Here is a 22,470-nt window from a genome sequence, read left to right as displayed (position 1 = left end):
TAAAGAATAGATAGGTAGGTAGGTAGATGGATAGATAGATAGATAGATAGATAGATAGATAATAGATAGATAGATTAGATAGATGATGATGATGATGATGATGGTGCTAGAGATAGATAGATAGATGGATGGATGGATGGATGGATGGATGGATGGATGGATGGATGGATAGGATAGGATAGGATAGGATAGGATAGGATAGGATAGGATAGGATAGATAGAGTAGATGATACCGTTTCTCCCAAAATAAAGACATCCCCTGATAATAAGCCCAATCGGGCTTTTGAGTGCATGGCAGTAAGGCCAAATGCTTATTTCAAGATTCAAAAAAAATATAAAACAGGGTCTTATTTTCGGGGAAACACGGTAGATAGATAGACAGACAGACAGACAGATAGATAGATATGGATGGATGGATGGATGGATGGATGGTTAGATAGAGATAGATAGATAAGATAGATAGATAGATGATAGATAGGTAGAGTAGGTAGATAAATAGATGATAGATCAATGATAGGTAGATAGGTAGGTAGATAAAATAGATTAGGTAGATGATAGATGGAGGGAGGGGGAGAGGGGGAATTCAAATTTTTTTTTACTACTGGTTCTGTGGACGTGGCTTGGTGGGCATGGTGTGACTTGGTGGGCATGGCTTGGTGGGTGTGGCAGGGGAAGGATACTGCAAAATCCCCATTCCTACCCCACTCCAGGGGAAGGATACTGCAAAATCCCCATTCCCTCCCCACTCCTGGGAGAAGGATATTGCAAAATCCCCATTTCCACCCCACTCTGGGGCCAGCCAGAGGTGGCATTTGCCGGTTCTCCGAACTACTCAAAATTTCCACTACCGGTTCTCCAGAACCTGTCAGAACCTAACTAATAATTCACAACTAATTCCCACAACACTGTCAAATGATTTACTAAGACTGTATTACTATTATTCTTCTCTTCCTTACTAGTATCTATCTCTTCCCACTTATGACTATAACCGTGTTGCTTGTATCTTTCCATTTATAGTTTTTATTTGTTTCCTAGTACGATTTGATAGCTTATTAGTAACCTTAACTATCACTAAGTGTCGTATCTTTTTATTCTTGATGAATGTACTTCTTTCTTCTTATGTACACTGAGAGTCTATGCGCCAAAGACAAATTCCTTGTGTGTCCAATCACACTTGGCCAATAAAGAATTCTGTTCTGTTCTATTCTGTTCTATTCTGTTCTGTTCTGTTCTATTCTTCATTCCACTATTCTATTCTATTCTATTCTATTCTATTCTATTCTATTCTATTCTATTCTACTTCATTCCATTATTCTATTCCATTCCATTCCATTCCATTCCATTCCACCCCACTCTATTCACGAAATTCAGATGCTCGGTAACTGGTTCATACTTACGACCGTTGCTGTGTCCCAAGGTCATATAATCGCCTTTTGCGACCTTCTCACCAGCCAAGTCAATGGGGTAGCCAGATTCACTTAACAACCGTGTGACTAACTTATCAACTGCAGTGATTCGCTTAACAGCTGTGGCCAGAAAGGTCATAAAATGAGCCAACGCTCACAACAAACGTGTCTCTTAACAATTAGAACTTTTGGGCTCGACTGGGGGTCTTGTAATCTTGGAACCTGTAATCTTCTTTAAAACAGCCATGAGTTAGAGAGGGAAGCCTCAGCTCTTCAGTCGTAACTATTAAGCCAATACACAAACCAATAAATAGACCAATGAATGTGTGTGTGTGTGTGTGTGTGTGTGTGTGTAGCACAGATGTTCGTTTCTAATGCAATCTCCATTCAATTTCCTAAGTGCAGTCCCTCTGTGCAAACTAGCTTAGCATTATGTTTAGCTTGCAAATTCTTTTAATAAATAATGAATGCAATAAAACCAGTAGATCAATGGCAAGCTTCAGAAATCATAAAGGGGATTGGAGGGGAAGGGGGGGGAAGGGGGGGAAGGGGGGGAGAGACAGGAAAACCTTTTGTGTTCAAGCTGTTGCCGATTAAAACGAGGGGGAGGGGGAAAAAAAACTTTAATCCACGGGCGGATCAATATTACTCTTTTCCTTTTTAACCCAGCACATAAATAGCACATCGTCTCTAAATGCAGTTTAATGCTCTTACCGAGAGCTTCGTCTCAAAACAACCGATGCAATGTTAGCGAAGAGAAGAGAAGAGAAGAGAAGAGAAGAGAAGAGGGGAGGGGAGGGGAGGGGAGGGGAGGGGAGGGGAGGAAGGAAGGAAAGAAAAATAAAGAAGAGGGAAGGAGGGAGGAAAGAAAAATAAAGAGAGAGATGAGGAAGGGAGGGAGGGAGGAAGGAAGGAAAAATAAAGAAAGGGACGAGGACGGGAGGGAGGGAGGGAGGAAGGAAGGAAAAATAAAGAGAAGGAGGGAGGGAGGGAGGAAAAATAAAGAAAGGGACATGAGGACGGGAGGGAGGGAGGGAGGGAGGGAGGGAGGAAGGAAGGAAGGAAGGAAAAATAAAGAAAGGGAGATGAGGGAGGGAGAAAGGAAAAATAAAGGGAAGGAGAGAGGGAGGGAGGGAGGAAGGAAGGAAAAATAAAGGGAGGGAGGGAGGGAGGGAGGAAAATAAAGAGAGGGAGGGAGGGAGGAAAAATAAAGAAAGGGAGATGAGGAAGGGAGGAAGGAAAAATAAAGGGAGGGAGGGAGGAAGGAAGGAAGGAAAAATAAAGAGAGGGAGGGAGGGAGGAAAAATAAAGAAAGGGACATGAGGAAGGGAGGGATGGAGGAAGGAAAAATAAAGGGAAGGAGAGAGGGAGGGAGGAAGGAAAAATAAAGGGAAGGAGAGAGGGAGGGAGGAAGGAAAAATAAAGGGAGGGAGGGAGGGAGGAAAATAAAGAGAGGGAGGGAGGGAGGAAAAATAAAGAAAGGGAGATGAGGAAGGGAGGAAGGAAAAATAAAGGGAGGGAGGGAGGAAGGAAGGAAGGAAAAATAAAGAGAGGGAGGGAGGGAGGAAAAATAAAGAAAGGGACATGAGGAAGGGAGGGATGGAGGAAGGAAAAATAAAGGGAAGGAGAGAGGGAGGGAGGAAGGAAAAATAAAGGGAAGGAGAGAGGGAGGGAGGAAGGAAAAATAAAGGGAGGGAGGGAGGGAGGGAGGAAAAATAAAGAGAGGGAGGGAGGGAGGAAAAATAAAGAAAGGGACATGAGGAAGGGAGGGAGGGAGGAAGGAAAAATAAAGGGAGGGAGGGAGGGAGAAGGAAGGAAGGAAGGAAGGAGGTCCAATACAGGCTACATGATTGAGGCTTCTGAAGAAAACTTTCCAAAGGTAAAAATTAGGATGCTGACCCTACACAAAGCATCAAACCAAAGCAGAAGAGAAGAGCCCGAGGGACACCTAATCACCTGACATTCACAGTGGACCATCAACAGAGAAGTCCGTGCAAAAAAAGGACATGGAGCTACCTGTAAGCTGTATCATTCGTTACGGAGACCTAGAGGCATGCCCTGAAATTTTGCAGAGCAGGCGTTTTGGGTCCATTCAGATTTCAGATTTTCCAACTGTAAAAAACATCCAGAAGGACGAGACCAAAAACCCAGGGGCCTGGCAGAAGTAGGCCATACTTAGCGGTTCCCAAGTTTAAAAATGCACCAGCCCTCGGGGAAACTTCTAATATTTTGAGCAGAATACGTCCCATCGCAGAGAAGGGTTATTGTTTTTAGCAACTTGTTTCTCATCCAGATTTTTTTTTTTTAAAGTAGGCATTCATAGCCTATAACAGTGATGGCTAACCTTTTTGCCATCGCGTGCCAAAAGCGGGGGGAAGCACGGGGGGGTCATGCGTGCACGTTCCCCACCCCTGAGGCCCTCCAGAGGCCCCTCTGGTGGGCCCGGAAGGCCCAAAAATCAGCTGGCCGGCACGCACATGCGCACTGCAGCTGAGCTAAGGCAACGCTCAGGTGCCCACAGATATGGTTCCGTGTGCCACTTGTGGCATGCGTGCCATAGGTTCGCCATCACGGGCCTATAAAAATGAAATTCAAGTTGGCTTAACATTTGCAAAGTGTGGTTTGTAAGCCTGAAATTTCTTTATGTTTCTTCTTTTGAATAAAGGGGACAGGTGTTTGTCGAAGACATTTTAAAGTTATAAAGCGGAGAGGAGAGCATTTCCAAATACATATACAGGCAGTCCTCGACTTATGATAATGAAGCCCAAAATGTCAACTGTTAAGCGGCTTTTGCACCACTTTTTTTTTTCTTTTTGCTGCAGTTGTTAAACGAATCGTGGCAGTTGTTAAACGAATCACGGCAGTTGTTAAGTGAATCATAGGGTCGTTAAGCAAATCTGGCTTCCTCCATTGACTTGGCTTGTCGGAGGTTTGCAAAAAGTGATCACATGACCTTAGGACACGGTCACAAGTGTGAACTGGTAGCCAAGAGTCTGAATTTTCATCACGTGATTATGGGGATGCTGGAAAGGGCGTAACTGTGGAAAACGGCCATAAGTCACTTTTTTCAGTGGCGCTGTTAACTTTGAATGGTCACTAAATAAACAGTTTTAAGTTGAGGACTGCCTGTAAAAGCATAATGCCCAACATCACAAGCTGAAACAGACTCAATCCACAGACCTAAGAAATAAGTGGAATTTATTTCTGAGAGTGGGGGAGGGGTGTATGTGTGTGTGCATATATACACTTATATACACACATACACATACACCTACACACACATATATATATACCTTTCCCCTAAAATAAGACTCACCTGGAAAATAAGCCCTAGCATGATTTTTCAGGCTGCTCGTAATATAAGTCCTACCCCAAAAATAAGCCCCAGTTAAGATCGTCAGCCAGATGGATGCATTTAGTACTGTATTTCCCCAAAAATAAGACCCAACCAGAAAATAAGCCCTAGAGTGATTTTTCAGGATGCTCGTAATATAAGTCCTACCCCCAAAATAAGCCCCAGTTAAGATTGTCAGCCAGACGGACACATTTAATACCATATTTCCCTGAAAATAAGACCTAACTGGAAAATAAGACCTAATGCATCTTTTGGAGCAAAAATTAATATGACCCAGTCTTATTTTCCAGAAAACACGGTATATACACATAAATATACATATATGACATACATACATTACAAACATTACATACATACATACATACATACATACATACATACATACATAGGGTATGGCTAGCTGATGAAAGCTAAAAAGCTTGAAATAGATCTATACTAGTCTCCCTTTATTTCTTTATCAGTAAAATATAAATTTGATATACATATATATATGTTTTCTGAGGTTTTCGTGGGTATTTGTATGTAGGTCTTTGGTTATTCGGGTTTTCTCCCACGTAAAACTGGAAGTGTCTTGGCGATGTTCTTGGAGACTTCATTGAAACATCGCCAAGACACTTCCAGTTTTACGCGGGAGAAAACCCGAATAACCAAAGATCTATCTATCTACCTATCTATTTATATATATATAATTTATATTTCGCTGATAAAGAAATAAAGGGAGACTAGTATAGATCTATTTCAAGCTATTTAGCTCTCATCAGCTAGCCATACCCTTACTTGGATTCGATCTTGGGCTTCCTGCATGTTAGGCAGTTGTATTAACCTCTGAGCCACAAGTTCTCCTCCCTTCATCAGCTTGAGCCAGGGGAGAGGTATAAAATGGTTTGTCGTGAATGCGACTGCTTGAGGGCTCCTGGATTGGAGCTGAAAGGCAAAAGGGATGCAATACACTCCCTCCCACATGCTTGGGTAGACCAGATGTCTCGATAGAAAAACCCTGAAATAAGCGCTTGGCCTTATTTTCGGGGAGGTCTTATTATTTTAGGGCGCGTGGAGGAAACTACAGGAAATGGCGTGGACTGGCTGCACATGTGTTTAAATATTGTTGGGGAGGGCTTATTTTCAAGGGGAGGGGCTTATTTAAGCGCATGCGCTCAAAAGCCCAATTGGGCTTATTATCAGGGGATGTCTTATTTTAGGGGAAACAGGGAAACGTGTGTGTGCGCGCGCGCAATTAAGGTATCAAAATAAAAGCCAACAGCACGTTAATATTTATGTCTAAATTTACAGTGCATGGAAATGTCTATTTTCCCCTCTTAAGGCACTACTAGGTTTGCACACTTATTCTCCAGTAAAAAGAAATTACCTCTTTGGTCCTGAAATAAGAACTTACACTCTGAAATGAGAGATAAAAGTTTAAAGATTTGACACAGGGAGACATCTATTTGCTGTCCTTTTATACAGCAGGATTCATCCATCCCTCTTTTCACTTTCCCAATATTCAATTACATAACTCCTTTGAAAAGCTATTTAAAGCAAAAACGAAGAAGTAGAAGAAGAACCTTCTGCGGAATAAAACAAAAAAAAAAAAGTGCTTCTTCAAAAGCAACCACGTTCAGTAACTTTTTCAAGTTACACAGTTAACATACAGAGCAAATTAAATTTAGCAATTAAAATGGAAACAATCCTGAATCAGGAAAGCAACCAAAATGTTTTTAAGGCAAATGCACACCAAACTAGCTATTGGCCAGGAATAAGTAACTGAAGCCTCCGTGTTAAATCATACATATAGGTCATCCTCAACTTACGACCACAATTGAGCCCAAAATTTCCAGTGCTAAGCAAGACAGTTGTTAAGTGAGTTTTGCCCCATTTCATGACTTTTCTAACGGTTGTTAAGTGAATCACTCCAAATGTTAAGTTAGTAACTTGTTTGCTAAGTAAATCTGGCTTCCCTATGGACTTTATCAGTAAAAGCTGACCCCAAAAGCTTTCTTTCAGTCCTGTTGTAACTTCAAACGGTCATTAAATGAATGGTCGTAAGTCGAAGATTACCTGTATATCCATTCATCAGAATAAGCAAAGTTATGTGAAGGGCACAACAAGTACAAAATTGTAAGCTAAAGAAATTAAAGCCCCGAAAATAACAAAAACAGCTAATCTGCATTTTATCTGGATACATATTCAAAAAAAAATCTGTTTGGCATATTTCACTAAATCATGATGATGTCAAAATGATGGATGCGGTGATTTCATTTCCTAAATGCAACCATTATATATTTGTATCTTGATATATGTCCGTTGCAACATTTGTAGGAAGATGTTTTCACGCAGATCTCATTATAGTTATGTTATTAAAAGGCCTTGGTTTATATTTAATTTTATATATTGATATGCAGTTTTATATATTGATATGTTCCATTGGGGGTGGGATAAATAATCATTCATACTAAAAATTCCATGTTGAATAGACTATGAAGGAAGTTATTATATCCACTACCGTGTTTCCCCAAAAATAAGACCCTGTCTTATATTTTTTTTGAACCCTGAAATAAGCTCTTGGCCTTATTTTCGGGGAGGTCTTATTATTTTGGGGCGCATGGAACAAGATGGAGCTCCTCTTGCCGTTTTACCTGATTTCCAGCTCTGTGCTTAAATATTTTCAGGAGGGCTTATTTTCAGGCGGAGGCTTATTTTAGCACATGCGCTCAAAAGCCAATTGGGTTTATTATCAGGGGATGTCTTATTTTCAGAGAAACAGGGTAACTCTGGAAGGTTTTATGACTGATTTTCTCTTTTCCCAAAAAAAAAAAGTTTTAGTTTTAGAGGGGGGGGGAGAGAGAGAGAGAGAGAGAGAGAGAGAGAGAGAGAGAGAGAGAGAGAGCAAGGATGCGGCTATTTTAAAAGCTTCAAACTCTCTGGCACTGCCATGTTTGTGAGAACGTTAATGTATCTGTCACAATAATGTCCACTAAATTTGAAAAGTCTTATTATACTTTTCTGAATTCCTCTCTCTTCCCTAAACAACATGATGTTGGTTTCGGAGAAATAATTCCTTTTCTCCCCACTCAGAAAACCCAAAGAGGGACAGAATAGAGAAAAAAAGAGAGAGAGAGAGAGAAAAGGATACGGCTACTTTAAAAACTTCAATCTCTCTGACACTGCCGCGTACCGAGAACATTAATGCATCTGTCACGATAACAAGCTAAGAATAACATCCAGACATCAAACCGAGCAACGAATCCATCTGAGGTGATTCACTCGGATCCGTCTCATTGATTTATTAAACGCACAGCAACATCTGCAGCCCTCGCAGAGGCGCTGGGCAAAATGAATGCAAGATCAATTCAAACGAAAAAGAAAGAAAGAAAACAGATAAATTGACGCATAATTTACATGCAGTTCCACAAACGGGCTTCATTGTTTTATTTCGTCTCGCTGGAGCCAATGAGTTTAATAAGTGCACGTTCTCTGATCAGGCAGCGTTAAAGGAGAGCTGGCGTCAGAGAGGGCAGCAAAATAGTTTCCAAACACTTTGTGAATATGCAGCAAAGAATATCATCCAGGCCTAATTATTTGGCTTCAGCTTCAGGGAGCAAAAAAATAGGTTGGAGTAGGCTCAGGAAAGCAGGTGGAGGAGACCAGGAGTGAACAAAAAAATGTCGCTATGCCGGCTTCAAATGTGTTACACAAATGCACAAACTCTACCCTACCTACCCTGTGTTTTGGGAAAAAAAGATAGAATTCCTGGGTAATTCCTGGAGGAGAGAGATAAAAATCACAGCTCCTTCACAATAGGTTTTGCTGTAACGGAACTCGCAGGAGAATTAACTATTCTTACGCGCCCACACCCAACTTCTCTAGAAACTTCTAGAAAGCAATTCGCTGCGCGCAAGGATATTGCTAAGCCAGATATACCGCCCAACTGCATTTGAAAAAGTTTACACGGCATCGGCAAGAACTTCTGGAGGTCACGCATTGGCACCCGCCTTAAGGTGGTTTGTTTGCGTTCACATATTATGGGGCCTAGTCATTCTGCTTGATGGTTCAGAGTCTAGGACAGGTAGTCCTCGAGTTACGACCACAATTGAGCTCAAAATATATGTTCTTCAGTGACAAATGTGTTAAGTGAGTTTTGTCCCATTTTTTTGCCGTTGTAACTTTGAATGGTCACTAAACGAACGGTTGTAAGTCAAGGACCACCTGCATATTGTTTAAAACCAGTCAATTCTACTTTCTTTAAAAACCACAAGTACCGGTAGTCCTCGACTTACAACCGTTTATTTAGTGAGCGCCACCGTTACAAGTTACTGTTACAAGTTACAACACCACTGAAAAAAGTGACTTAGGACAGTTTTTCACACTTACGACCGTTGCATCATCCCCGTGGTCAAAATTCAGACCTTTGGTAACTGGCTCATATTAAACGACGGCTGCAGTGCCCCTGGGTCACGCAATCCCCTTTTGCGACCTTCTCACAAGCAAACTCAATGGGGAAGCCAGATTCGCTTAACAACCGTGTTACTCACTTAACAAATGCAATGATTCACTGAACAGCTGCGGCAAGGAAAGTCGTACAACGGGACAAACTCACTTAACAAATGTTTTAACTGAGCAACAGAAACTTTGGGTGTAATGGTGGTTGCAAGGACTACCAAGGACTACCTGTAAACAAATACCGTGTTTCCCTGAAAATAAGACCCTGTCTTATTTTTTTTTTGAACTCTGAAATAAGCGCTTGGCCTTATTGCCATGCACTCAAAAGCCCGACTGGGCTTATTATCAGGGGAATGTCTTATTTTGGGGGAAACAGGGTATTACTTATTCAATATATGAATAAGTCAATGCCTTTTAACCAATACAGTTTACTAGAGTTTGTCATCGTTCAGCTGGATTAATGTCATGGAAAGATATGTTGCTTATTTTATGGCTAACCCTCCCGTACTTTTTGCTCACAATTAAAGGAAAACACAATTATGCAACGCTTAACTGTAACTCTGCCCATCCTGCAGAAAAGAGGTGGAAGAAAAAATGTTTTTCAAAACCTACAAAATAAGCAGCCGGATTAAATCTAAAAGTGAAACCCAAGGTTTTCCAGCTTACGCTTCTTGCCACCAAACTACTTACACATCAGTAAGCACAGCACTTCCAACATTCACACCCGTCTACAAGCTGGCAAGTTAATAAATATTTCTCTTTTTAAAAAAAATATCAAGCGCATCTGTCAACTCATTGACTAACCACTCTGGACACGTCTGAATTCATGCGAACCACTTGACATTCAAAATATGGTCTTGTTTATGCGAAGATTATTGTGAGCATTGGAAACTGTGATGTGACGAAGATGGTAACTTTTGGATTGTCTGCATCGAATACAGCAACTGCAAGATTTATGGGATTCTTTTCAAACAGATATTACAACCCAGGAAGAATTATGTCACAAGAGCAAGGCCCCAAAGTCAGTGTTGGTTGGTGTAAAGCATATACTCTTTTTATGGGAGAACTGATCACTGTTTTAAATACATATTTTAAAAAAAAAATTAAAACTTTACTAGCTCATTTATGAATTCCCTATTTTTCCGAAGACCTTTTAAAATTTGCTTGAGATTCCTGATTTCCGTAACTAGGCATGCTTGACATGGTAAAGACATCATTTTGCAAATGTTTTGATTAAAAGTAAGACTTTCTTAGTTGCTTTGTCCTAAGAAATTATATTCAGAAGTGAAATGAATGGCCCTACCCTCCAGCTAAGTACATATAGGCACGTAAAGGTTTTTAGGTACCGGTATATACCTAACATTATCCATAGGATCCTAGATGATTAAAAAGGCCAGAATTAATTACTTGCCTGAATTTCCACAGCAATCTATAAAATACGCTTATAAAATACACTATTATTGGAATTCCCAAGAGAGTCACCAATGAACACAGATATATAATATTGAAAAAGGAGATTTACTGAAACGGTACCTCTTCCTAAAACTAAAAGGACAGCATGTGGAGTTTTTAAAAAAGGGCTACAATGGAAAAGAATTTGGATTTCAACAACAGAGACACATTTCCTTGTTTCCCAAAACTTCCAACAAGAGTTCGGATGAACACTTCAAGAAACAAGTGATGTTCTCAACTTAGTAGAAACGAATATTGTTTAAAGATGTTGCCGTACTACCCAAAAAAAAAACACCAAACTTAAAAAAAAAAAATATTGTGCTTCCAGAAGAGGAAGGGATGGTGATGGAAGAGGAGGAGGAAGAGGAGGAGGCAAAAAAAGGAAGAAGAATATAGATTGTAATGGCCAAATAACATTCAGAGGGCCAATGCAAAGTCGCATCCCAGATGCACAAAGACATCCAAAGTCTCTTTGACAATTTCACATTCCAGGTGCACAAAGTCGACCTACTGTGGGGTCAGAATGCACTGTTGAATTCAAAGTCATACACCTAAAATTAATAAAGAAATGTTGACATAAGAAAAAAGAGAGGACCCCAGACCTCTTATAAATTCTCCTTTCACAGGTCTGTAATCCAATTTCTATACGGAGTTTTGTTTCAATGCTGCAACCTGTAGGAACAGTTCAGCTGTCGGTTATGGGAACCCCAAAGATAAATATCACACGGCTTTTTTATTATTATTATTATTATTGCAATCAAAGGACAGCTGTTTGTCATTTCCCAAAGAGAAGGTCCACGTCCTTCGTCACCAAAGCATGAAGTCAAAGTAACGGGATCTTTTTTCTTTCCAAGGGGGGGTGGGGGGGAAAGGAAGACTCAGAATTCAATCGTAGGATCAGATGGATAAGAAGTGCGACACTTATTAAACAGCATATTTAGAAGTAAGTCTCACTTATGTTAATGGGATTAATTTCCAAGGAGATGCGTACAAGATGACAAAAATAAGGAACAGTCAAACCATACTTTGCCTTACTTGCTTCTTTTAAAGCTTTATGTTTTTAATTAGACACCTACTTCTCTTTTTAAAAAAATCTGCTTATGATTTCTATCAAGCTGGAGATTGCCAAGCAGTTGCTCCCCAATTAAAATTTCATACCATCTCCTGGCTGGGTTTTATAAAGCTTCTGGAAAGCCGTGAGCCTCTCTGCACACAACAATGCCGTAATATTTTACTAAAGGCATCCCGTTAGTCGTACTTTCTGCACTCAAAATACCAGCCAAGACTTTACTTTAAGACTTCTGCAAAGTTTCATTGGGTCTGAAGAAATAAATACCCAATTTGTTCTTTTGCCTCCGGATCTAGCAAACTCCTTTTAAAAGATGCCCCAAAATCTTGGGCATCAAGATTTGATTTTTATTTGATTTCATTGTCGACTGAACTAATACAACTCCTGCCTCTCCAGTTACAAGTGGCTTTTTAGGAAGTAGCCACCTCTGTTTCAATTTGTCTTAAACGAGGAGACGGAAGGCGAAGGGCTTATTATATATCCAACCCGCCCACATCATTTTGACTTGACATGGTTTAAAGACAGCAACTTCACAGAGAAGGCACAAGCTAAAGGCATGATGCCCTTCTCTGAAATGAAGGAAACGCCTTAGCCATCTGTTCCCGTCTTATTTGAATACCAAGCAACGCTTACGTGCGAGCGACCTTAAAAGTAGAAATAATTTCTACTGCAAGGAGTCTAAACGCACAGGAAAAGCGAGTGACACCAAAGGAGAGAAGTCAACATTGCACACAAGACACCCAAAAGTGAAAGTAACTCTGTGGACAGTCTCAATCCTTCAGATCATGACTGTCCCCAAAGATGCTTTTCCAAAAGGCAACTGGACTTCCTTGGTTTTGTTTTCCTTTGAAAAGGTCTCCCTTCTCATCCAAGAAGCTTCTTCAGTTCTGAAGGAGCTTCTTAGATGAGAAGCAAAACAAAAGAAAAACCAAGAAAGTCCGAAAAGCATCTTTGGGACATTGTCAGGCTAAAAACTTTACCTATACTCTACTCAACATGTGACAATCAAAGGACAATCTAGTCTTTTGATTGCCACATGTTGAGCAGAGAGAAATAAGTTTTTTCAGAATTTTAGAAATGTGTAGAACGAAATATTTGGCCGTTTCTAGACCTCTAAAATCGGAGCATAGTGAGAATGCAGAGCGCGTCCCACTGCGTGCAAAATAAAATCAGGCTTTTATACAGGCAAGCAAGTTCTAAGGGGGAACATGTACACCCCAAGAAACTTCAACCTGAGGGGGGAAACTTCAGATTTCCCAATCTGAGAGGTCAATCGAAGGGCTCAGTGTGTTCCTTTTAAACTAAACAAAAAATAAGAAAAGATAACAAAGTAGAAAATCTTTTAAATAATAAACAACGATTTAATAATAAACAATGAGTAGAAACAAAAGTTGGCAAGTTTTGTATTCATTCTAAGATCTCAGAAAACACATTAACAAGAAAGTTAGCTTTGTGGCAGCTTAGTTTCTTAAAAATTGAGAATAGTTGGATCATTTTGATCAGAACTAGGGATTTTTCCTTCCCCAATCTTTTTCCTACTGAAAACTTCCTCCGATTTGAATGTTCTTGGACATTTACAATATGCAGAAAAATTTTTTACATATTGTTTTACAGGATGAGATAAAAGAACTATACTATTTGGAGAAACTGGGAGCCACTTTCTGACTGTAACTATTTGAATAACTCTGGAGACTGTGGGGCAAATAATACTTTTGAGAACGTTCCTTTAATTTACTATACTCAGGAAAAAGTTTGCAAATGGTCATTCAGTTCTGAGCTTACACAACTCCTAATGTTTTCTAATAATCTGCCAGGTGACATCCTCTTTGTGCATTGCAAATTATAATTCCAGCCACAATAATTTAAGGAAATACAAAGTTTTAAAGTTTCACAACAAAGGAACTGGGGAAACTGTCTCACATACATAAAATCTGAAGAACAAGCATATTTTTGGTGTCATAAGAAAGAAATTCAGAGTGTCATTTGTATTAACAAACAAACAAAAAACCTTGAATTAATCCTACTTCTTTCTAGTCTATGTATTTATAAAAGCATTTTTTTTCCTGCTTGCATTTTGACTGAGCAGACAGACTTGCTTATCTCTCATATGAATATTGCAAAAGGTTTTTGCAAGAAAGGACATTAAACAAAATTAGTTCCAATATTACTATATGATCACTTTTCTTTAAGAAAATTTGCCCCCGGCGTTTTTTGCCTGCTATTTACATAATCTCATTCAACCACAACTTCCCTCTAGGGAACCAAGCATCCAATAGAAGTTGGTCCCACTTCTGGGCTTAACAGCCAAAGGACTCGAGAGAGCAGATGGCAGTCTGCATAAACCTTGCTTGGACCTTTTTCCTTATGGCAGGATCCTCAAATTGCAACCCAGTTTGTCTTGTTGGCTAGGTTCGAGCCCCATGTGAACCCAGCAAAAATCTGGGGATCTTTGAATCTACCATTATTAAGATATGACCACTTAGATGTCCAGCAGCCTTTTATCCCAACCTCCAAAACCTTAAATCAAAGGATACAATCAACTTCTAAGCAGTTTCTCTCCCAACCAAGTTTTTTTCTATTAGGGCAGATACACTATGCAAAATTTCAGCAAAATTTCAGTGGTTAAAAGAAATAGAAACTGGTCCTCAGCCTTTCGCTTCTTCAAGAATTATCCTTGTCAAACTCCCTAGAAGTTGTTTCTAGGTAGAAATGTTTTAGGATACGGCTGTTAAATGCAATCTTGAATCTCTCTTTTCCCAAAGAATTTCTCTACTCAATAGTCAACCCTTCCCTCCATCTTTTAAAGAAGATTAAAGTTCGTAACTCTGAAGCGACCGTGGAACTCAACAGCTTGATACCCTAACAAAAACAATTTCCTTGTTCCAAAGGAGACCCTCATTTTTCCCCAAGCCAAAAATTAAGTACCCAGAGGCATCTTTTAAAAACAAAAGTGGAACTTATTTTAAATTATAAAGTGCAACCTGGCCTTAAATCCCAAAGTCTGTGCACTTGCTTGCAAAGGAATACGTCCTGCAACACCCCTAAAATCAAATGCCCCCTATTTTTAAAGCATGGGGCTTTAGCTCCACATTGTTCGCACTGGGTCTTAATAATTGGTGGACAAACTCTTGTGTTTTGCAAACCAGCCTCGTTCCTCGATTTCAGTAAAGTTCTTTTTACAACCCAGCTTTAGGGCACCATCTCAAAGTGGCGTCTTTTATGGTGAGACGGGTCCCCAGAAATTTGCTTAAAAGTTGGACCGTAGCACCACCTCACCCTTCTCGACTTCCCTCCCCCTGCCTCCCGAAGCCCCCTAATTTTCACAGCGACAAAGTTTTGGGTCACGGGTTCAGATCTCACAATCCTGGACAAAGCAATTGGGAGGGACTTTGGACTTCCTACATCTCCTTTTCCTCTGAATGAACACAAACCCCTGTCCTCCCAAATCCAGACAGGCACGGCGGTTCAAAAGCATCCCTGTCCCCCACTCCTTAAGTTCCCCACTCCTTAAATTCCCCACTCTCCCCTCCCTGGTTGTAACTTGTCCCACTATTCCAGGCATCAAAATTCCCTCCTCAAAAAAGCCTTCACGGACCATAAAGGTTGGAGATGCAAATCCTGACCTTCCCTTTCTTTCTTTCTTTCTTTCTTTCTTTCTTTCTTTCTTTCTTTCTTTCTTTCTTTCTTTCCTTCCTTCCTTCCTTCCTTCCTTCCTTCCTTCTTCTCTCTCTCTCCCTTCTTTCTCTTTATTTATTTTTCTTTCCTTCCTTTCTTCTCTTTCCTTCCTTCCTTCCTTCTCTCTCCCTTCTTTCTTTCTTTCTTTCTATTTATTTATTTTCTCTTTCCTTTTTTCCTTCCTTTCTTCTTTCCTTCCTTCCTTCTCTCTCTCCCTCCTTTCTCTTTCTTTCTCTTTCCTTCCTTCCTTCTCTTTTTCCTTCCTTCCTTCTTTTTCTCGCTCTCCCTTTCTTTTTCTTTCTTTCTCTTTTCTTCCTTCTCTCTCCCTCCCTTTCTCTTTTCTTTCTTTCTTCTTTCTTTCGTTCTCTCTCTCTCTCTCTCTCTCTTTCCTTCCTTCCTCATGATATCGTGTGCATTACTTTCTAAAGGCAAGAGGCGCTCGCTGGAATTGTGGACGGCGGAAGGGAATCCCAAAACACCCGTTAGAGACCTCGTGCAACGAAGCGCGACCTCTCGCCTGCCCCCATTCACACGTTCGGAAGCGAGTTCTCTCCCCTAGGAGGGTTTTTTCCTCCCCCCGTTATGTTTCCCGGCATCTGAAGGGACTGTTTCTTTCCTCCCCTCCTCTACCTCTTCCCCCACCCCTCCCCAAATGACGGGTCTGGTCTTCTTTCCTCGCAAAAGAGACCCTTCCCCCCTTCCCTCTTTCTCTCTCTCTCTTTCTCTCTCTCTCTCTCTCACACACACTCCGACCCGCGCTCACCTGGCGTTGGTGCAGTCGCTGTACAAAGTTTCGAAGTCTTTGCGCGTGATGAGCTTGCACCGGTTGACGCCCGGCTGGATGGCGCCCAGCCCGCGCAGGATGCGCACTTGCTCCACGGTGCAAACCACGGGCGCGATGTCCAGCCGCTTCAGCTTGGTGTAGACGGTGTGGAGCCCGCCGACCAGGTGCTTGAGGAAGAGGTCGAAGACCTGCGGCAGGCAGATCAGCTCCTGCCCGTCCACCAGGAAGGAGGCCACCTTCACCCCGTGCAGGTCCACCATCTTGCACTCGTTGCCCACCAGCGGAGCCGACGATGCCCCGGAGACCCCCACTGCGCCTCCGCCGCCGACCGCCACCCCCAGCCCTCCGACGCCCGCGGGCGCCGCGTTGGAGATGAAGCCGTGGATGAGACTACTAGCAGCGCTGCTCCCTCCGCCGCCGGCCAGCCGCGGAGACTCGGAGGGGCTGGGGGAATAAAGAGGGTCCGCCCGGAACAAACCGGCCGAGACCCCCGCGCTGCTGCTGTTGCTGCTGCTGCTGTTTCCACCGCTGCTGGTGCTGCAGCCCCCGCCGGCTCCTCCGGAGGCTCCCCCGGCGTTGCCGCTGCCTCCTCCTCCTCCTCCTCCTCCGGGGTTGGAAGTTGCGGGAATGCTCGGGGGAGAAGACACGGCCATGCTCTCTACTCCTCCTCCGCCCCGGCCGCCTGGCTCGGCGTCGGCGTCGGCAGCCGCATCCAACCCGGCCGGCTCCACTTTTTCCTCCAAACTGTTTGCGCTTCCTCGAGGAAAAGAGGCGAAAAGCAGCCGGCGAGCGATGCAAGGAGGGGGGGTGGGGGGAGCTCGGGGGGGGGGCGTGGGTTGGGGGGTGGGAAGGACGGACCCTGGCCCCGGCCCCGCCCCGCCCACGCCCCGCCCCTTTTTCCCCCCGGGGGAGCGCCCAAGAGAAGCAGCGGCTTTGCCCGCCCAGGCGCCGCCTCCTCCCTCCCTCCCTCTCCTTTCCTCCCCCCCCCACCCCCAGTTAAACACCCCCTCCTCCCCAACTCCGGGCTAGTGAGTGGGAGGGGTCCTCCTTGGCTCCGCCCACCCTGAGCGCTTGCTAAAGGGGGTCCCAGCCCGAGCGGAGGGGCTTCTTTGGAGGCGTCTCTTTGCCTTGCCGAGTTTGCTTGCTTTCCTTTGCTGCGGGCGCCCGGTTGGGGATCCAGCGGCCAGATGGGCAACTTTATTAAAAAAAAAAAAGAAAGAGAGAGAAGCGGCGGGGAAGTTTGATGAGGCTGGGAGGGGGATGCCCCCCACACAACACACAAATGCACATATACAGGCACGTCTGCAATGAGTCTACACGTGTCTCCGGGCGTGGGAGCCCTTTTGTGCGTGGGGGAGAGGGCAGCCTTGGAAACGTAACTAGCCCGCTTGGAGGGGAAAAAAGCTTGGAGGGTCGCCCGCGGATGTGGGGAAATGGGAAAGAGGTGAAGAGAAGCCGGTGGGGACCCTGGCTCGGCGGGGCGAGGAAACTTATGGGAAGGTTGTTGAGACTTAGGGGGGGGGGAGGGTCTGTAAAGAGAAATTGGATAGATGCAGCCTGAAATAGCAAGTGGGCCTGGTAGCTCAGCAGACTAAAAGCATTGCGATTAACACCAGCTGTCGGCAATTACTGTAAGTTCGAATCTCACCAGGCTCAAGGTCGACTCAGCCTTCCATCCTTTCTAAGGTAGGTTAAATGAGGACCCAGTTTGTGGGGGCAATAAGCTGACTTTGTATAAATATACAAAAGTATGAAGGCTATTGCTTAACGCATTGTAAGCCGCCCTGAGTCTCCGGAGAAGGGCGGCATATAAATCAAATTAAAAAAAATTAAGTAAGAATGTGCCAGTTTAATATTTCCAAAAATATTATATTCTTATGGGGGGGGCAGGGGGCTTCCTACCTAGGGCATCCTTCTCTTGCCCCATTCGGTCCTTTTTGCTTGGCCAGCTCAAAAGCAGAAACTGTCTCACCGCACCTCCATAGTTTGAAAAACTTTATTTTCCTAACCGGAGTGGCTGCATTCACACAACAAAGCTAAAAAACGCAAGCCTACCGTGGGCCATGGTTTGCCATGGGCAAATATGCCAGTGACTTTATTTTTTTCAGCCATACTACAGCAGCATCCAACAAGCAAGGCTTTCGTTTCCAAAGACTGCAGAAGATTGCTAAATGCCTAGTAGAGCTGCGTTCAGATGTTTATTAAGCATGATGGTTCAGCCGCTTTGGGGCTGTCAGGCCTGGGTTGCAAAACTCTGGAGAACTGCCGGATGGATGGATGGCAGCAGAAATAATGCAGAAAATACACTCTTTTTTGCAATCTAGATCTGCTAATCTTACATTGGACTAACCACGGTTAGCTTGAGTCACCCAGATTGCTAAACTGAAAAACACGGTTTAGAAAGCAGACGGGGCTCAAACATGTTAACTGCAAACCCTCAGTTGGCCAAGCACCCAGCTTCTGATCACATGACCTCTAAGGGTGCTGCAACAGTCATGTGCAAGAACTGGTCACAAAAATCACTTTTTTTTTCACTGCTGTTTGTAACTTTGAACAGTTGCTAAACAATGCTTGTAAGTCAAGGCCTACCTTTAAATAATTAAATACTATTATAATTATTATCCTGTGTTGATTATTATTACTTTGTTGTTTTGTATGTACACTGAGAGCTTATGCACCAGAGGCAAATTCCTTGTCAAATCACACTTGGCCAATAAAGAACCCTATTCTATTCTATTCTATTCTATTCTATTCTATTCTATTCTATTCTATTCTATTCTATTCTACCCTACCCTACCCTACCTTACCCTATTCTATTCTATTCTATTCTATTCTATTCTATCCTACCCTACCCTACCTTACCCTATTCTATTCTATTCTACCCTACCCTACTCTACTCTACCGTACTCTACTCAACTCCTATTCTATTCTACTCTACCCTACCCTACCCTACTCTACTCTACTCTACTCTACTCTACTCTATTCTATTCTATTCTACTAATTCTATTCTATCCTACCCTACTTTACCCTATTCTATTCTATTCTATTCTATTCTATTCTATTCTACTAATTCTATTCTACTCTACTCTATTCTACCCTACCCTACTCTATTCTGTTCTATCCTACTCCACCTCACCCTATTCTATGCTATTCTACTAATTCTATTCTATATTCTATTCTATTTTCTACCCTATCCTATCCTATCCAATTTCAATCTGTGCATTAAAGGGCTTCCCTTGCTTTGAGCCAGTGCAACTGCCTGCTGTGAACTTGTGTAGCCCAGATGAAGAACTAAACCACAGAGGGAGTTTCAATCATACGGTTACACGGTACTTTACTTGCACCAACTTAAATCAGTTGGTTTTTTTAAAAAAAAAACGTTCTCCCTAAGTGGTTTGCAAGAGGGAAGCCCAATTACGGTTGGCTAATCTGTAGTGAGAACAGGCTGACGCAGGACTACGACCGCAGCCTTGCAGGTCCGGCTACAGGCGGACTGAATCCACTTTCCTACGGATCAACTAGATGCTTGCATCGGATACTCCAAGATCAAGGTAGCAGCTTCTCCCAGCGATTGCAATTGAGAGTCAGAGATCAGCTGCCTTTGAACGTGGTCTTTCCTGAAAGTCCTGGAAAGCACATCTATGCTTTTAAACCTGTGTCCTTTGTGTAACCCGTCTCCATTGCCTTTTTCTATGCAGAATTAGAAACTCATCCCACCAGGTAAGGTGTCAGGTCCTCTACGACAGGTGTCCCCAGCAGTGGTGAAATCCTCTGAGCTTTTGCCACCGGTTCACTGCACGAGCATGTGCGATGGGTGCCAAATGCGCAGTGCGTGCGTGCAAGCACAGTGCGCATCAGATGCATGCACAGTGCACGCCAAATGCATGCTGCATTCGCATGCACACTACGCATCAAACGCACGCTTCACGCAGAAAAAGGAGGCTTAAAGTAAGTAGAACAGCGAAGGGGTGGGGACAGCTGTGCCGCGTGATTTAGATTCGCTAGAAAACAGGATTTCCTGCTTTCTAGCGAATATAAATCACGCGGCACAGCTGATCGTCGGAAATACTGCTTCGGACGAACCGATAGCATTTATTACTACCAGTTCACGCGAACTGGTGCAAACCGGTAGCATTTCACCCCTGGTCCCCAGCCCCCGGTCCATGGACTGGCACTGGGCTACAGCCAGGGTGGGTTCTACTTACCTTTACTACCGGTTCGCAATGGGATCGGTTCTGCGCATGCGCAGATCACCGATGATGATATCTGGGGCAGTGGGCGGGGCCTCCCGCTGGTTTTACTACCAGTTCTTGCGAACCAGGGGCAACCCACCACTGGCCACGGCATGCCAGACATCTGGCTGTGCAAACAAGCGATGCCCCATCCGTGAGATGCAGGCAGCATGCGAAACCACGGTCCCTCCGGGCCACGGAAAAACCTCTCTCCACGAAACCAGTCCCTGGCACCCAAAAGTTTAGGTGGGTGGGGGTCGCTGCTCTACGAACAGGTGAGCTGGGCCATCCCCCGGAATTAATTTACAAACCTTGAGCATTTCCTGAGCATGGAGAAGTGCAGTTCTGTTTTCCACGGATAGTTGCTTCTCAAGGCTACTGTTTTTATACAGCCTTTATGATTTTATATTGCTTCATGCCACTCTTGTCACGAAGAGGAATTGATGTTCAAGGCTTCCATTGGCCTTGCTAAAAAAAAAAAAAAAAAACCTCATCCTTATTTAGAAATCTATTTAGCTTATGGAAAGCATTAAAGTCAGGGCGGAGGTGGGAGAGGGGAAGATCCCAGAGCAAGGAATTTGATAGTCTGTAAAGGGAGGGGACATGGACAAAATTCCTTGGAAGGAACGAAGGAAAACAACAACAAAACCTACATTAGGTTTTATATTTCCTGTCTGAAGATCTTTGCACGAGTCTTCTTGTTTAGAATTAAAAGAGTCAACCCTTAAAAGTGGACAGGATGTTAAAAAAAAAAATGGGGCTAATTCTCTCAATTAGAAATTTGGGTGGTCCAGGTCTTTTTCTCTCAGGAATCTGGAAACCGAATCCTCATGGCTGTTGAAAAGATAAATGACTTAAATGAATGTCGATCTTTTTTTAATACTGTACAAAAAAAAAACTTGACTGAGTTTGCATAAATAAACTGAACTAGCCGGTTACATTTCAATGTAATGTATTAAGTGAATTGAGCCTAGCCGATCACTCAGTGCATCCCTGCAGACCCCAAAACTGAATTCATGGAGTAATTCAGGAGTAAGCCTGGTCTTCAAATCCAGACACAATAACAATAACTCTAAGCCAAAACTGGCTTAGAGAGAGGCATCTGACAACAGCTATCGCAATAAGAGATCAAAGAGAAATCAACCTTGAAAGAAGGTTACAACTTAAAGCAGCAACCAGTAAAAAAAACTAAACATTTGAACCAGATCAATTAAAGCAGAGGTCTTCAAACTTGGCCGCTTTAAGACTTGTGGGCTTCAACTCCCAGAACTCCCAGAATTCTCCAGCCAGCATAGATGGCTGGAGAATTCTGGGAGTTGAAGTCCACAAGTCTTAAAGCGGTCAAGTTTGAAGACCTCTGAATTAAAGCATCAATTAAAATAGTCCCTAAAAGTTTCTTACAGGTAGTTCTCCACTTACAACCACAACTGAGCCCAACATTTTCTGTTGCTAAGCAAAACAGTTGTTAAGTGAGTTTTGCCGCATTTTACAACCTTTTTTGCCATGGTTGCTAAGCGAAGCACTGCAGTTGTTAAGCGAGGAACATGGCTGTTAAGTGAAGCTGGCTTCCCCATTGACTTTGCTTTTCAGAAGGTCGCCAAAATGGGGACACCGCAACCGTCATAAATGTGAGCCAGTTGCCAAGCATCCAATTTTTTTGACCGTGTGATCATGGGAATGCTGCAATGGTCCTAAGTGTGAAAAATGGTCATGAGTCACTTTTTCAGTGCCATTATGTCTTTGAATGGTCATTAAATGAACTGTAGTAAGTCAAGGACTACCTGTATTTTCCCTTAACTCACCAACTACCATACTTGGTGGCATACTGGCACAGGCTGACCCTGGTCCTAATTTTATAATGGGGTTCTCTTCCATCATCCATATTCTCCAACAAAACTTCCTGCTAAGCATTCAATACCTCTAAAGAATTCAGAAGAGAAGAGAAAGAGAAGAGAAGAGAAGAGAAGAGAAGAGAAGAGAAGAGAAGAGAAGAGAAAGGAATAGGAATAGGAATAGGAATAGGAATAGGAATAGGAAAGAAGAGAAGAGAAGAGAAGAGA

General features: G+C 42.9%; 1 protein-coding gene across 2 annotated transcripts in view; it reads right to left on the bottom strand.

The window, feature by feature from the left end:
- DACH2 (dachshund family transcription factor 2) overlaps nt 1-17,033 on the bottom strand; it is a 321,981-nt gene extending 304,948 nt beyond the window's left edge. Inside the window, exon 1 of one of the 2 annotated variants that reach the window (XM_034424032.3) lies at nt 16,158-17,033. In XM_034424032.3, the coding sequence (XP_034279923.2) occupies nt 16,158-16,831 (674 nt within the window). In that variant the 5' untranslated portion in view covers nt 16,832-17,033. The remainder of the gene's footprint in view (nt 1-16,157) is intronic. The other variant, XM_034424031.3, reaches the window with a different exon arrangement.
- Nucleotides 17,034-22,470: the final 5,437 nt, after the last annotated feature.

Source organism: Pantherophis guttatus, chromosome 12 (assembly GCF_059756535.1).
Source record: "Pantherophis guttatus breed Tessera chromosome 12, ASM5975653v1, whole genome shotgun sequence".
Taxonomy (NCBI): domain Eukaryota; kingdom Metazoa; phylum Chordata; class Lepidosauria; order Squamata; family Colubridae; genus Pantherophis; species Pantherophis guttatus.
The sequence above is the reverse complement of the archived record's forward strand: the minus strand, read 5'-3'. Positions and strand labels throughout refer to the sequence as shown.